The sequence below is a fragment of the Neovison vison genome, chromosome 2 (genome assembly GCF_020171115.1).
Source record: "Neovison vison isolate M4711 chromosome 2, ASM_NN_V1, whole genome shotgun sequence".
Lineage (NCBI taxonomy): Eukaryota > Metazoa > Chordata > Mammalia > Carnivora > Mustelidae > Neogale > Neogale vison.
This window is the reverse complement of record NC_058092.1, coordinates 180,879,088-180,897,050: the sequence shown is the minus strand read 5'-3', so window position 1 is coordinate 180,897,050 and position 17,963 is coordinate 180,879,088. Positions and strand designations below refer to the sequence as shown.

Genomic DNA, 17,963 nt, shown 5'->3' with positions numbered 1-17,963 from the left:
AGGGTTTGCATTGAATCTAGATTGGTTTGGGTTGCTTAGACATCTTAACAATATTAATTTTCCCAACCCATGAGCAAAGGATATCTTTTAATTTATTTCTGTCATCTTTAGTTTCTTTTATTGTATCTCATTGCATTCAGTGTACAGGTCTTTCACCACCTTGGTTAAAGTTATTCCTAGGTATTTTATTATTTTTGATGCAAATGAATTATAAATGGGATTTTTCTTAATTCCTCTTTCTGATAGGTTGTTGTTAGTATATAAAAATGCAGCATATTTTTATATATTGATTTTGTATCCTGCAACTTTACCAAATTCATTTGTTAGTTCTAACATTTTTTTTTGGTGGGATTTTTAGGGAATTTCTATGTATAAAATCATGTTGTTCACAAATAGTGAGTTTTATTTCCTCACTTCCTATTTAGGTGTCTTTTATTTCTTTTTCTTACCTAGTTGGGGTATTTTAAAGTTTAAAAAAACAAAGACTCTCATTCATTACCTCTCCATCACACCAATGGGTTATGACTTCTGCCTATTCTTAAAGATTTTATTTATTTATTTGACAGACAGATCACAAGTAGGCAGAGAGGCAGGCAGAGAGAGAGGGGGAAGCAGGCTCCCTGCTGAGCGGGGAGTCCAATGCAGGGCTCCATCCCAGGATTCTGGGATCATGACCTGAGCCCAAGGTAGAGGCTTTAACCCACTGAGCCACCCAGGTGCCCCTGACTTTTGCCTATTCTAAAACTCAATCCTTAAAAGAGGAAGATAGTCCTCATTTGGGAGTCAGGAAGATTAATACATTTGGAAAACATTCCCTGAACTCTCAATAATCATAAGCATCTGCCTTTTTCTCAGGTCATGATCCCAGAGTCCTGGGATAGAGTCTACATAAGGCTCCCTGCTCAGTGGGGAATCGGCTTCTTCCTCTCCTTCTCATCCTTCTCCCTGCCCATGCTCTCTCTCTCTCTCTCTCTGATAAATAAATAAAATCTTAAAAAAAAAAAAGAAAACCTTCACAGCCAAGTAAATGATCAACAGGGTAAAGAGACAACTATGGAATGGTAAAAAAAAATTGAAAACCATGCATTTGATAAAAGAAGGGATTAATATTTAAAATATATAAGGAATATAAATGACTCATGAGCAAGAAAACCAATAACCAGATTTAAAAATGGGCAAAAGACCTGAATAGATATTTCTCAAAAAATGAAATACAAATGGCTAACAGATACATGAAAAGGTTATCAACATCACTAATCATTAGAGAAATACAGATCAAAATCACAGTGAAATTGTACCTCAAACCTGTTAGTATGACTATCATCAAAAAAAAAAAGCAAGCGGTAACTAATGTGGGCAGGGATGTGGAGGAAAGTGAATTATTGCACACTGTTGGCCAGAATTTAAATCTGCACAACCATTATAGAAAACTGTATGGAGATTCCTCAAAAAAATAAAGATAGAACTACTATATGATCCAGAAATCCCACTTTTGGGTATATATCCAATATATATTCTGAGATGAAATCAGAATTTTGAAGAGATAGCTGTACTCCCATGTTCATTGATCATTGTTCATGATAGCCAAGGTATGGAAACAACAGAAGTGCTTTACAGCAGATGAATGGATAAAGAAAATGTGCTACATATGTGTCATTATTATTATTCAGCTATAAGAAAGAAGGAAATCCTGCCATTTGTGACAACATGTATGAATGTGGAGAAAATAATGCTGAGTGAAATAAGCCAAGAAGAGAAAGAGAAATGCTGCATAATATTATTTGCATACTTAAATGTGGAAAGAAAGAAAGAAAGAAAGAAAATGTCTTTAGTAAACATAGGAAAAAAGGGATAAAATTTCCAAAGATTTTGCATTTTGTGCTCAGATTCTTACAGACTCAATGGCATGCAGTTACAAGAATGGCAATGGGAGAAGTTGAAAGTAGATCTGCCAATACACACACACACACACACACATATACACACACACACACACAGAACGCAACCTGCAAAATTGTCCAAGGGGCAAAAGAAGTTAGTAAACAGAGTATGTAAGTTATTTGAAGAAGAAATAATAAAAATTACTAATTACCTAATGGTCTAACAGGTTTTATTTTTTCTTTCCCCTGAGTTTCTGGAAGACAAACAACAGACAAATCTGTGGGATATTAATAATAATTCTTGTGAAACTTATGATTGGTTTATTTGTATTACCCTTTTCTATTTATCACGTTTTCCTTATCAAGATGTTTTCCCTCATAAGTGTTAAATCTAATAAGCTATACAAACATATATATGTATGTCTATGGGAATGTGCATATCTGCATGTCTTCAGGATCTCAATTATTTTTAGATCTGTTGTAAATTATTGTTGTTTAGGCATTCATGTTCAAAGTTTGCTGTTTTAGTAAAGAGATAATTTTGATATAAGCAGTTTATAAACAAATGGTATAAACTTAGGTTGGCTGGAGCAGAGAAGTGACATTATTAATATCAAGGGAAATGTGTTCTTTCTTGGTAACTGAAAGAAAATTATATGACATAGATCATATAAAAATAAAATACTTGAAGGACTGAAAGTACACAGTCATATAAGTAAATTACGAATAAAGCTGCACCATTAAATCATGACCTCATTCATTGAAAGTGTGATAATTTTAGGGCTCATGCAACAGTTTTCTTCAGATGATGGCATAGGTCTGTGGTATAGCAGGATAATGAGCAAAGAAATTCTGCAATTTCTCTTGATATTCCTTGATAACAGATAACATTTAAAAAATTTTATGTCTAAGTTTTGATGCAAAAATTAAGTGTGAGGAAAAATAGTCCAGTTCTTATTTAAGCAAATCCTTTGATGTTATTTTATAATATTGTGTGACAACCTTACTTTTTCACACACATACCACATGCCAAAATTATGTTGGAATGTGAGGTACTGTATGTTTGGAAATACTTGCACTTTACTGTCAGAGTCAAGCTTTGTGTTTATCATTTGAATTACAATATTTTATACCTCCTCTGGATTTTTTTGTATTGAAATAAGATCATTCTAAATGATCATTTTCTTTTTAAAAATATCAAATATTGAATACACACTAAAGTAGAAGATACAAGTCAACCAGATGCAGGAAAGAAAACTGAGTCAGAACCCATAGGTACATAGCATTGAGAAAATAGTCATGGCCAATTTTAACTCAGGATATGGATAATGCCATAAAAAAATAAAGTTTATGTTAATTTTCCAAAATTGTATGACAAGAACAAAGTTAATTATTGTCCTTTAAATTATTATTTTACAGCTAACCAGAAGCAACAAGGTAAACCACTAACCCTGAAAATAGACAATGAAATAAAGATCACAATATGAATGAAAATTACTATTTGCAGCTCAACAAACATGACTGGAAAAGGAAATAAAATGGAAAAGGCAACAAAATGAAAATTAAGGGAAACAAAATCAGACCAGATGTTGTGAATCTGTTTTTCATGCAGAGATGCTTAAATGCGAGGAACGGCCTTCCAGGCAAGGTTACTGAGATAATAACACTGAATTTGTTCAAGATGGTTTGATTAGATGGTCTGACAATGGAGGTTTAGAACTAAAAAGAGGATAAGTTGTGTAGGCCAAACAGGCTCTTCACCTTTTTTTTTTTTTTTTTTTTTTTTGGTTAAACAAAAATATCTTAAGACTTTATTTAAGATCTTGAACAAAAATTATATTTCCCTGCTTTTTAGTTGGATTTAACATCAAAAAACCAAAACATATTTTGGTTCACACTTTTATTAGTCTTTATAACAGCTTACCTCTTATTACTATCAGAGTTTTTGTTGTCATGTTACCTTTCTTCCTGATTTTATTATCATTGGCCTCATTACCGTGCTTCCACTAGCTTCCCCTACTGTGCTACTTATTATATGGATGTTTGTTCTATATGCTACTGGCTTTCATCATGTTTGAATCTTGGCAAACATTTCTTTTAACTATAGTATCTTGTAGATAGATTGCATTGGTCCCAGGCAATCATTGTAATTGCTGAACATATGATTGCTATTTGTGCAAATTTTCAACTTGAAAGTTTCTAAATGAGGTGAAAACTCATTCTTGAGCACAGAATTGGGGAAATAAAAGAACTAATTTGGTAAAAAAACCTTTCAGTAGGAAATTTAAAAAATTTTCATGCCTCTTTTCCTGAATTGAATCTAGGCTAAACCGAGATATCCATACAAAAAGGACATGAATTGTATTTTGCAAGTCACAAAAGAAGCTGCTAAAAACAGTTAAAATGTGCAAAGAAAAACAAAACATGTAAACAATAAATAAGCCATCTAATAAAATAATACATATAAATGCATTCTGTGATAAAAGAAATGTTGAGAAATTCATTTTTTATACAGAAGTCACTAACAATGACTCCCACAATATGCCAGTTACTTGTCTACAACTTCTCATAATTGGAGACATTAGGGACCGTTGAATGTATACTTACCATTTTGATGGGAGAATTATTCTACACCTAATTTCACCATCATCAAAGAACTTGTAAATACACTGGGAACTTTGAAAAAGTATTTCCACGAAGACTGAGACATACTTACTGTGATCAATCTGATCTTAATGGAGCAATCCATGGTATATAATGCAATGATATGCAAAGCCAGAGGAAGCACACTGCAGGAAAAAGAAATAGTCTAGGCACTCTTATCCGTGTACATTGGAGGATGTATCAGGTATTTCTTATAGTCATTTATTTATTTGCTTATTTCTGTCATTAGACTGTGAATTCTTTTAAAGTAAAGATAGTGACTTATTTATCTTGTCATCTTCTATATCTTGACAAAATAGTGATAGGAAGTCTACAAATATTCACTGAATAAATGAGTTTTTAAAAATATTTTACAATTGCTACTAGTTTGCAAGTAGAAAGACAAAGAGGAAAAATAATCCTGGAATAATTAAGAGTGTTAAGATTTATTTGGGGGTATCAGATCTGTATTTACTAGAGCAACGTATTGTTGCTAACAAATGGTGGTGTGTGTAGTTTTCCAAGTTTTGCCTATTAAGGTTCATACTTTAATGACATTGTTAATTAAAAATAGACTACAATCTGAAATAGTAATCTTTAACATGGTAATACTTATATATTACTACATACAGTATTATTTTATAGAAAATAATTGAATGTTTTGGAAAAAAAATGAAACTTATCCATAATGCCAATGTCTATTAAAATTACAATAGGAGTTTAAGAAAAAAAAGTTTTTTTCCAGACTTTCTGGAAAGGAATGTAATTATATAGTATATTGTAAATGAACAAATACATATATATGATTTTTAAACAAGTTTTCTATTTTTAGATATATATCCCAATGTTTCCCCTTAAAATTTTCTCTTAGCTGTCCTTTTATGCAATTTAAATATTTTATAAGCTTTTAAATTCTTTTATGACATTCCATTAAATAAAGTTATTATTTATGTTCACCAATGGTTAGTTTGCCTTATAAAATAGACTCTTTGGTAGTTGTTGTTTTAATCAGTAGCTGTGTTTAAATTTAATTATGACATAAATCTATAAGCCTACATATGTGTAGGAGGGCATCTTTGTTCACTAGTAAAACAATTTGAGAGCCATAATTTTGTGATTCTTGTTTCCTGACCTAACTCCACCTGTCCACTGCATAGACTGAAGATTGAATTTATTTCTCTAATATACCCAATAACTATTTTAGTGATTTGTTACTTGCCATTGCTGAATCACTCACAAATATTTCTATACCTGTCACAGAAAAAGAAAAGAAGGCCGTTTTACCTTTTTATTAGGTGGTTCTACCACAGCAGTCCCATGCCTGGGTTTTTTTACGAGGTGTTAACGCATGTTATCGGCATTAAATTTCATTTTCATGTGAATACCCAACTTGTAACTAAGGTGAAAACCTTTATAATCATTCTCTTGAAATTCTAATTCATGACAATTTCACTTAGTGATTTCAATACTTTTTTTTTTTAAAAGATTTATTTATTTATTTATTTATTTGACAGACAGAGATCACAAGCAGGCAGAGAGGCAGGCAGAGAGAGAGAGGAGGAAGCAGGCTCCCTGCTGAGCAGAGAGCCCGATGCGGGACTCGATCCCAGGACCCTGAGATCATGACCTGAGCCGAAGGCAGCGGCTTAACCCACTGAGCCACCCAGGCGCCCCAATACATTTTAAATAGAGTGTAATAAACTGCATCATTAATTATCTTTGCCTAATTTCATCCTACGTAGAAGAAAAAAATGTTTAAATATAACAAAAGAGATTTTTAATATCCTTCTTTTAATCTATGAATAAACCCATGTTTATCCAGTAAGATTTTGGGTCCAGTGTATGTTTTCAGAGTTAAATTAGAAAATCAATTAACAGTCTATAAATACATAGGACAGTGAGAGAGAACTCCTAAAGAGAAAAAATGACTGATGCTGGTGAAATTGGGATATAATTCAGAGGTTATAGGATGGCTATGAGCTGGATCCATTTGAGAATCTCCTAGAGCTTTGTCAGAACATCATGGAGAAACCCCATGGGAAGGTAAATAAACGATATAAGCACAATTCTAGAAATCCATGTTAAAATGAAGCATATGGAATTCTCTGAAAGAATGGCACCTATATATTTTAAGCAGTGTCTTTTACCTTTCACTTTTTGTTAATACTTATAATTTGCTGTCCAATTACTTGTATTTTTGAGGGGTTTTACATATTATCGTAAAAGAATCATGATAATTCAGACTATTTTGTCGATGACACTAATTTGGGGATCAGAAACCCCACTTTGGATTTACTTTTAACCCATGGGTTTTTTAGTCATATGTATGGCAAACTTCAGATTTTAATAGGTACCTAAAAACAATTACTAATGAGATTGAGAAAGAGAATTTATCTCATGGAGATAGAATGCAAATTTTTGTGCATCTGAGACCAACATATAAGAAAAATATAAATTTCAACAAAAAGACATTGTGACTGGGGTGCCTCGGTGGCTCAGTGGGTTAAAGCCTCTGCCTTCAGCTCAGGTCATGATCTCAGGGTCCTGGGATGGAGCCTGGCATCGGGCTCTCTGCTCAGCAGGGAGCCTGCTTCCTCCTCTCTCTCTGCCTGCTTCTCTGCCTGCTTGTGATCTCTATCTGTCATATAAATAAATAAAATCTTAAAAAAAAAAAGACATTGTGACTGGGTTTAAATAAATTCATTGACTATGGAGTAACTTCCCTATGGCATGTATGCAATAATAATCTTGTTCTTTTTAATTGCTAGCCTTTATAGTGTGGAGAAATGTTGTATTTTAGAAGGTAATTGAGACAATTGAACTTTATATTTAATGTTTGAAAGGAAGCAAGGAAGGAAAGGAAGGGAGGAAGGAAAAAAGGAAGAAAGGGAGAGAGAAAAAGAAGGAAGGAAGGAAGTTTGCCAACTTAATAATTCATTTGTTCCTAATTTTATTTTTACATTTGTCATTTTATGTCCTTTATTTTGGAGTTTCTGCTCTACTGTGTGTATGATATACTCAAGGAAGTGATTTAAAATAGTGCCAGGATTTTTTTTTTTATCTTTGTGCCCCAAAATACAAATTTCATAATTGGATACCCAAGTTGTTCTGTATTTTGAACTATAAACAAGGAATAGCACCCAAATGAATACTGACTGATTTTTACAAGAGTGTTCAGCAACAGAGGCAACTAACATTGGCATCCAGTGTGCAGGAATTGAATGGTTTTATTGCATAATATGGGAGAATTGCTCACTACTGTCTGTTCCTGCTGACAGTCCTGATGTTCAGTCTGGTAATATTCTCAAAGCTATCTTGGATTTTTTTTTTTTAAACCCAGTGCTTTGATATTAGATGTTAATAGGTTCTTAGTCTATGGGAGAGGAAGACTGGGACAATTAACATGAAAAAGCTCCATCTAAGAGGAGTCATTCCAGAAAAATATGGGTTGAATAAGAATGCCTAAAGTTTGGTTCATTTTTTTCTATTAGTTTATTTCATCAAAATTAGAGCAGCATACGAGGCAATAACCTAAACTTTTTCTCCTACATCAGAATAGCGAAATAGCTGTGGAATTGAACTTCATTTGTTAATTGCTTCTTCTACGGCCATCTTCTCTGGTGATGTCTCTAGATGCTTTAGGTTCCCTCTAGCTATGATGGCTCTATACAGAGCCAGAATATTACCATTACTAGAGCACTATCCATGTGAGATGTGCAGAATTAAAACTATCTTTCTAAAATATACATAAATGATATCTCATGTTCATTAAAATTAATGTGAAAAATTACAATGCATTCATCTATATAATATTATAAACAATCTTTTGGCATCATTTTTATAAATATAGAAAATATTTAACCTGTAATCTCCCCTTCCCATTATACATTTGGAATAGATAATTGATGTAATTATAGAATCACTATATTTTATTTTAAAGATTTTATTTATTTGACAGAGAGAGATCACAGTAGGCAGAGAGGCAGGCAGAGAGAGGGGAAGGGAAGCAGGCCCCCTGCTGAGCAGAGAGCCCGACGCAGGACTTGATCCCAGGACCCTGAGATCATGACCTGAGCTGAAGGCAGCGGCTTAACCCACTGAACCACCCAGGCGCCCTGGAATCACTATATTTTAAAACCCCAGATGAGACCTTAGCATTTATAGGACCTTAGCAGGTGGGATAAACATGATTTTGGGTTATGTCTCAGTTATAGTAACTATGAGTTTTGGAAAGATACTTATCAGTTCAAAGTCTCTATTTCTTCATCTTTAATGCTGAAATGTAACATACATATCTCAGGATTATTATAAGAATTTAATAAAGTAAGACACATATGCTGTTTAGCACAGTTCTTAGTGAACAACAGCCAATCCCAAATTATTAAAAAAAAACAAACTCAAACAAACTGATATAGATATTACTGTATGAAAGCTAAGAGAGTTGAGGAAAGAACCAAGCTTTTTCTTAGTTATATTCTGGGAAAAACTGAAGTATGTTCAAAATTACTACCTTATTAATTGTAGACATCTGTAGATAATAAATGTTATTGACTATGTAGGATTAAACATTATAAGTTCTTTCACAATTTAGAAGCTAAATAATTTTATTAAATGTCTAAAATGGACATTAACACTGAATACCAGATATTTGAAGGATCTCTTTTGTAGGTACAATTGATGAACCAATATTGATTCATTAACTTAATTCTATAGTTTACATTAAGGGTCATTATTTGTTGTAAATTCTATGGTTTTTAATGAATGTATATTGATATTTCTTCACCATGAATTTATCATAAAAGATAGTTTCATTACACTGAACATCTCCTCTGCTTCATCTATCCCACTGTCCTTACTCCAGAATCTCTAGCAACTATGATCCTTTATTTTTATTGTGTCCAAAGTTTTGTCTTTTCCAGAATGTCATATAATTGGAATTATACAGTATGTAGCCTTTTCACACTGGCTTCTTTCATTAGCAATACATATGCAATTTCCTGTGTGTGTGTGTGTGTGTGTGCGGCATTGATGCAAGCAGGTAGATCTGAGGATCCACGAGAGAATCCCACAGAACCACCCAAGAGGGTCCTTGCTTGCCTTCACACAGGGTAGAAATCAAATGTGAGCCAGAGAAAGTGAAAACAAAATGTATTGAATAGCCTAAATAGCAGACAGAGTGTCTGGGAAGAAAAGGAGAAGGAGTCTCATCATTGCCTGGGGCTAGGGGCTTATATTAGAAAAGGGTCTAGAGTACATGTTCCTCCAGGAATCCAGGGTAGGGTCCAATCAAAGGCAACTGTCAGCTGAACAATAAGCATTATTCTGTAAGTCAGGAAATGTATGGATATTGATGCCAGTGTCATCCAAGTTTTGTTTGAAAGTAATGTCTTGAAACATGTTTGGGATTTGGCTCTTCTTGGATGTTATTAGGTGTTTGGGGACTAGGACAAAACTCAGAGTGATTAACATTCTTGCTTCCCCTTCAAGTGGGAATACAAATATTTTGGTGTTATTCAGAGGCAAACTATGGAACAGGAGTAAATGAGGCTTAGCAGAAAAACAGCAGAGACAGGACCTTTGTAAAATGGAGCCCCTTCAGCTTTCCTACTTCAGCTTGATAGCTCATTTCATTTTTTTGCTAAATGATATCTCATTGTCTAGAGGTTATCAGTTTGTTTTTCTGTTCATCTATTGAAGGACATTTTGGTTGCTTCCAAATTTTGGTAATGATAATTAAAACTGCTATGACACGCATGTGAAGGTTTTGTGGGAATGTAAGTTTTAACTCCTTTGTGTAAATATTAAGGAGCACAATTGCTGGGTAGTATGTTAAGAATTTGTTCAGTTTATAAGAAGCTTCTGAACTGTCTTCCAAAGTTAATATATATTATGCAGTCCCACCAGCAATGAATGAGAATTTCTGTTACCCCATAGTCATCTCATGGTATTTCCGGTGTTCTGGAATTGGCCATTCTGTAGATGTATTGTGGCATCTCACTGGCTTTAATTTGCAATTTCCTGGTGATATGCATTGGTTTTTTGTCATTTGTGGATCTTCTCTGAGATGTTTGCACAGATCTTTTCTTCATTAACTGAGTTTTTTTTTTAATTGTTGAGTTTTAAGAATTCCTTATAAATTTTGGATATAGACCTTCCTTTATTAGATATGCATTTTGCAAATATTTTTCTCCATCTGTGACTTGTCTTTTTATCCTCTTAAGAGTGCCTCTTGCAGAGCAGAAGTTTTTAATTTTTATGAATTCCAACTTATCAATTTTTCCTTTCATCATTTATACTTTCAATGTTGTATTTAAAAAAAGCATTGCCAAATCCTTGGTTACCTGGATTTTCTACTAGGAGCTTAATAGTCTTGCATTTAAATTATAGGTCTATGATTTAACATGTAACTTTTGCTTTATATTATTTTTACCACTAAACAGGAAAAAAAAAATACTTGAAACAAAATTAGTACCTTCCAAGCCAAAGCACACAGTCAAATAATAATTTTCCAAAGTTGAAAGCAAGATTTTTACAAATTTAAAGTGAGTTTGTGTCAAAAATTCTATATCATGATAAGTCTTGTTTTGGGGAGAATTGGATGAAGAAAGAGTGATTAAATAAAATTACTAATTTAGACACACAATTTACTAATGTACTACAAAGCAATAAAATGTAACCTTCAGGAATATCTTTACTACAAAAATTATTTCTATCTCTACCAGATAATAATTAAGTTGCATTACTATGTGACAAGAATTATTTATATGGCTGTCGGTTTTGAAACAAATGAGCATCCTCTCTGATTGAGTTGTAAAATATCCTAACCAATAGTAAATAGCAAGTGGAACAAAGATATACACCCTTGGGGAGATTAGATCTTAGACCTTATTCATAATTTCTGCCCAGCAGGACACTGCAAGGGCATGCAATAGTACTTTTGCCTATTTCCAAGCTTCTGATAAATTTTTTAATAAATTCTAAGACCTACTTAAGACATACTGAAAGAAATTTGAAGGTTTCAGTGACTGTCTTTTGTGGTTTTGATTTCTATAGAATTGCATGTGCATAAATACTAGAGAGTTTTTTTTTTTTTTAAGTTCAACGAAACTTCATTAGAATGATAAAATATTTTTGTATTGATAAAGTATTTTGGGAAGAGTAAAGGATGATGAAAGAAAATATTTCTCATTACTAACTTGTATAGTCTTTGTGGACAGAGATTGTACCTTATTTATCTTTTATATCACTTCATCATCTAACTTAAAGTACTACTGACGTTCAGGAGAAGAGACAGATGAAAGGTTTTTAGGCTGTAGAAAAGGAATGAGAATTACTGAACTCTAAATTAAAAAAAGAAGAAAAAGGATGAGGAATTTTAAAATGTTTTCTTTTTAGCTCTGTACATGTTCTTCATTCTCAAAATAGTACCTGTGCCTGCCTACATCTTTATTCAGGGTATCAGTTAATTTGGAGACCAGTCTTCATGATCAAATTCTTGCCAAATAGAAATTTTAACCACCTTAGATACATAACCAAAAAGTAACTTAACTGGTGTATTCCATTTGCTTTTGGTTTCACGTTTTTTGGTAAAAGAGAAAGAAAAATTGCTGTGTTTGTTTTTATTTGTTGAACATTTGTGTAGTTGCCTATGTAATGAATTTTAAATTTATAGTTATAGGTCCAGGTGTGCAAAAATGGAAATTTATTTTCTTTTTTTTTTCCCAATTTATTTATTTTCAGAAAAACAGTATTGGAAATTTATTTTCTTATAATTAAACTTAGCTTAACTCTCTGAGCTCATATACTGTGAATAGCTAATCTTGCCATTGCCAGTTTAAGAAATTTAACCTCTTTTGGCTTATAACTCAGTCTCTTTAGGAAAAAAAAAATCTTTAGAAAAAATATCTTTTTCTCTCTTCTCTTCCCCTTAGAATTGTGTTTTAGGTACACAGATATCAGGGGAGAAAACAGTTGATGTTATAGTATTCCCCACTCAAGAGATTATAACATAAAGCTTCTACTTCTTCAGGCTTTGTCACTGATATATTCAAAGCCCAGCTTTGGGAATGAAAAGAAAACAGACTTTTTACCTCTCAACAACGTCTGCTTTTTGCAAATAAAATGTGCTTCTACTTCCAGTCTTTGGGCTATGGATTTTAACATTCTCTTTTGGAAGTCAAAAGTCAATAAATTAACTTTTTGTTCTTTCTGGATTTTTTTTTGTGTGTGTGCATTTTCTACTTACTCTAAGGCAAAGTCTGGCTTTAATTGTGGAAAACTGAAGAATTAAGAAAAAAAAGCTAGAAAAAATTTAAATGCACTTTAAAATCTTGTGTGATGCCACAGTGACTGGAGATGGAGTTACCCAGAGAAATTTGCAACAGATGAATTATCTTTTTGTTTAAGATCCGTTCCTTTATTGCTTTGTTTATTACTGTTTTCCAACATAATAGAAGTCACACTCTGCATCACCAGATAGCCATAAAATGATTGATAGAAATTGTTAGTACTTCAGCAATTCTCTGTTCTAAAAATAATGTGCTCCAGGACTTGCCTTAACACCAGAACATTCCACTCCTCACCTCACATCAAATGTTAAACTGGAATTCTGAAACAAAGACAAATCTTCAATCAATTCTACAAAAAAATGCAGTATTCTGAATGTACTTGTTCTATAATAGCATTTTCTTTTTCTTAAACCTCATTTTAAAAATGAGGTAATTTTTTAGTTCAAGTGCATCTACAGTTAAAAAATAAATAAATAAATAAAATGAAGGCAGAGCTCCTAACGAGCTCTGCTATGTCTAACATATAATCCTGTTTTATTAGCAAAAGCTTCAGAGAAACATCAGTAAGAAGTTTTGCACAAGGTATTTGGCATTTAATTTCTGTCCTAGAGGCTGAAGGTTATATAGCTGGACATAAAAACTCAAGCTATCCTAAAGGCCTTTCTAGCTACTTAAATTCACCTGAAATAGGAATAGCAAAGAAATCATTGTTTTTAAGAAAAGAGTTTAATGTTTAGTTATTGTGCATATGTGGGAGGTGCCCAGCATTCTTATTTTCTTTTTCTGGCATTCTATGTTTAGAATTTCATGCAAATAATTTCTGGCATCTTGAGAAACATTCAGGGTAATGGGAAAGTGTCACAATAATGGAAATTTTGCAAACCTTTCCTAATGCTTTTGTGCTATATTTAATCTTAGTAATTCAAAAGATCATTTAGTCATCATCTCAACATTCTCAATATAACTGAGACTTTCTCTAATATATAATAATATAACTCAACATTCTCTAATATAACTTCGGGCAAAGTCTGGTTACATGTTTCTCTTCACTTACTTCACTTATTTCTTACATGTTGTATATGTTCACGTAGGACTTTCATTTCCATCTCTGACCTCCCCTCTATAATTCTTCAATGTGATTAATAGTATGACTTCTTATTATGAGGCTCATTCTAAAGCAATAATCACACAAACTCTCATAAAGCCAGCAAAAAAGAGCCAGAAAAACCCTTGCTATATTTTAAATCTATGCTTTAAATAATAAAATAAGTTGATACTGTGTATATCATTGTTCTACAAAAGAGGGAACATTCAATTCATTCTTAGTGAATATTCTTTGTGCAAAATTTACTAGGAAAAAATAGTTTATGCCAGCTATGATTTCACCTTTAATTAAACAGAAATTACAGTTTATTAGATAATTATTCTTCTAAGAATAAACACCATTTTCCCCTATTTATTCACTTCTATAGGACTGAGCCAAAACAGCTCTGTAATCCCAAATTAACCACCTTTAGTGAATATTTTAGTGCATAATTTAGTGAATACAGATTACACATTATGTGTGTATACATATACATACATATATATATATGTATCAGTAGTATTAGTTTTAAAAAACTTACCAACATACTTGAACAATAGCAGTTTCTTACTGTGTTGTTAAAGTGCACATCTATAGTCTTAAAAAAATAAAAAAACTGATGATTTTATACTGTCTACATTGAAACTTGTATTTTCAGTTCTAGAAATATGATGGTGATGATATATATGCATTTTCTATTGAGATGGGACCATGTTTGGATTTATTATAGGCCTTAATAACATACTCATAATTGAATGCTACCAATTAGGTTAAAACTAGTGAATTTATAATGAAGGTTTTCAGCATTTAATCCTTTTCATGCAAATGACCTGATTGTCCTTGAGATGGGTTAAACTGACTAAATTTAAGTAAAGATATGTATCTACCTATGTTCATAAACCATGATTTAGGATTTAGACAAAATAATTTACTGGTCCTAGGTGTGTTACCAGAGGACTTCATTCATTCAACAAACATTCTTGTTTGGTCTAATAGGTGCCATGTATTGTACTAGAGACTAGATATGATACTTCAAGCAATAAAATAACATTTTTATGCTCTTATATATTTCGTTATCTAATAGAGAGACTGTTTGATTAGTACTTTATTAAAACATGGGAAGAAGCTGTAATGAAAACATATAAGCCATTTAATGGAAATCCCAAACTATATGGAACCAAATTTGTCTTACTGTAGGTCAGAATGGATTTCCTGAGGAAGGAACATTTATTTGACTAGAGTTTTGAAATTATAGTACGAGTTAATCAAGCAGACCAAAGAAAATTGGCAAATGTAATACTGTGATCTATTGTAAGAAATATATATTTGGTGTTTTTCCCATTTCTGGTATAAACAGTTGTCCCATTTCTGGTACAGAACTCAAAACTTTTAGAATTTCCCAAACGATGAGAGTGATAAAAGTATTTTTTAGGTTAATGAGGTGACATTTATATCATCCACCCCACCCCCATGCCCCACTGGGGGCTGATTGCCAAGGTAATTGACCATGTGATTAGAAGGTTGGAACTTTGGAACTTTCAGTCCCATCTTCTGGCCTCCGGGAAGGAAGAGGGACTGGTGGTTGAATCATTTGCCAAAGGCCAGTGATTTAATAAATCATGCATATGTAAGGAAGCCTCCCTAAAAAACAAAAAAGACAGGGCTTAGAGAGCTGCCAAGTTGGGACTATTTGGAGATGTGTGGAAAATGGCATACCTGGAGAAGGCATGGAAGCTCCTTACCCTTCCCACGTAATTTGCTCTATACATCCCTTTCATCTGGCTGTCCTGAACTATAAAAGTTAAATCTAACAAGTAAAATGATCTCTGAGTTCCGTGAGCCACTCTAGCAAATTAATCAAACCCAACAAGGAAGTCAAGGGAACTGATCTATAGCCAGTGGAGTTAGAAGTACAAGTAATAACCTGGACTTGCAACTGTTTCTGATGTGGGGTAGAGGACAGTCTTACAGGAATGACTCCTTAACTTGTGGGATCTGATGCTATTCCTGGGTAGGTAGTATCAGAATTAAATCATAGAACACTCATTGGGTATCCAGAGAATTGCTTGTTGTATGGGGAAGCCTCCACTATAACTTAAATTCTGTTACACACCAATGAACATTAGTTGAATTAGAGCTCCATAGTTTTATTTTTCTATATATTTAGGATAACTGACATTTTTAAAGTGTTTTATAATCTGTACAGTGTTGCTTTTAACAGAATTAAGTGTTCCGTCATTATATGTTTTATTTTTATTTTAATCTAAAAATTTTCAATTTGCACGCATATGCCACTTAAATCTAAAATCAAGTCAGTTGGAACTAAAATCTGAAAGAATACATAATCTATAAAACTGCAGATAAAACATAAAATTCTATACTTCACAAATTTTTCTATTAAAGAGATAAAAGCAAAATCATCTTTTTTTTTCTTTGTCAGTGTGTCCTTTATTTCCAATGAGTACCACATCTCAAGTCAGAAGTTAACATGGATTATAATATGCTATACTAATTGGATCTGTTTTCTTTCAGAGAGCCATATCCTTGAAGATGTCAACAAGTGTATCATAGCATTGAGAGACCAGGATGTTGATAATTTAGACCGTGCTGCAGGTGCTATCAGAGGACGGGCAGCAAGAGTTGCTCACATTGTCACAGGTGAAATGGACAGTTATGAGCCAGGAGCTTACACTGAAGGTGTGATGAGAAACGTTAACTTCCTGACAACTACTGGTAAGTCTCAGTCCCCAACAACAGCTCCACTGTTCCTGATACTTTCTTCCATGTAGCTACCAGTCATACACATGGCAAGCAGATCTCTGCCTGTGTTGCTTGTTTTGAAATGGATTGCTCTCCCATCTGATAGGTCCTTGCATCTTTTGGTTATATGATTTGAAATTTATGTCTAGAAGTAAATATTTTCATTGGGAAAAATAAGTCTTTTATAAATATATGTGTTATATGAATTACCCACAGGCCTTAGCCACTTGTGAATGTTTATTAATGCCAGAACTATTAAGATAGATAATTAGGCAGATGTGATAAGTATGTAGTACTTTCCAAATCCCCGTTTAGCTTTATCTTTAGTACCCCCAGGCTTCTGTTTACATTTCTTAAACAGCAAACTTATCCTACATTTCCAGAGAAATGCTCTGTGCCTTCCTTCACAGTCTGTTTGTAAAACAGCATTTTGTTCTTTTACATAATCTTCTTTGATTACTTAAGAAATATAGAATCAGGATTTTGTTTTGGTTGCAGCACCCAGGTTAATAATTTCTATATCAGCCAGTAAATGCTTATTTTGAATCACTCTTTAAAATGCATTCTTATCTTTAATGCTATTGATATTTCTCCTTGAAACTTACAAAAGCATATGAATTCAATGGATTTAGAAAAAAAAAGTGGATATAATTTGGAAGAGGGCAATCAATTATTTTTAGAAGTCATCATGGCAAAATCTTTTCCTATGAAAACACATTGTGCTCTGTGAAATCCCCAAAATGAAGTTTTCTTAGAATTACCTTTTAACACTAGGGGATGGTGTACCCATTATTACTAAAATATTAGTAATTCCATAGTTAGGTCATTGATTCTATCTAGAGAATTGTTTTTTAGGTTATGGATAGGGCATATAAAATTTGGGCAATATGTACATTGTTTCATGAAAATAGGAACAGGAATGAGGATGGGTGATTTTGAGGGGACAGGAAAGGGCCTTTTCCTAAAACTAAATGAGTAAGAGAAACATATCAACAGTCAAATAAACCCTCACAAGGGCCCAGTCCTGAAGAGGTATACCTCAAGGTAAGCTGAGTAAGATCGTTCTCTGAGTTTGATGTTCTCTGAATTGATGATTAATGTTGCTGTTTTCCTAACATCTTGATACAGAAAATCATTGATAAGTGTTGGCATGTAGTTTTCTCATGATCTCTTTAAAAAAATATTTCCAAAAGAGTGAAACATTAAAGATATGCTAAGGGAAGATGGAGGAGGTGCATCTGCAAATCATGATGTTATATTTCTGTAACAACTCCAGAGCCACTAATGTCACAAATAGGGCACACGGTA

The 17,963-nt window shown here is 33.0% G+C and overlaps 1 protein-coding gene across 3 annotated transcripts in view; it reads left to right on the top strand.

The window, feature by feature from the left end:
- The window catches only part of LOC122900720 (catenin alpha-3), a 1,358,242-nt gene that overhangs the window by 915,100 nt on the left and 425,179 nt on the right, over positions 1 to 17,963 (top strand). For all 3 annotated transcript variants that reach the window (XM_044239621.1, XM_044239620.1, XM_044239622.1), the window contains one exon: positions 16,428 to 16,628. In XM_044239621.1, coding sequence (XP_044095556.1) covers positions 16,428 to 16,628 — 201 coding nt within the window. The remainder of the gene's footprint in view (positions 1 to 16,427; positions 16,629 to 17,963) is intronic.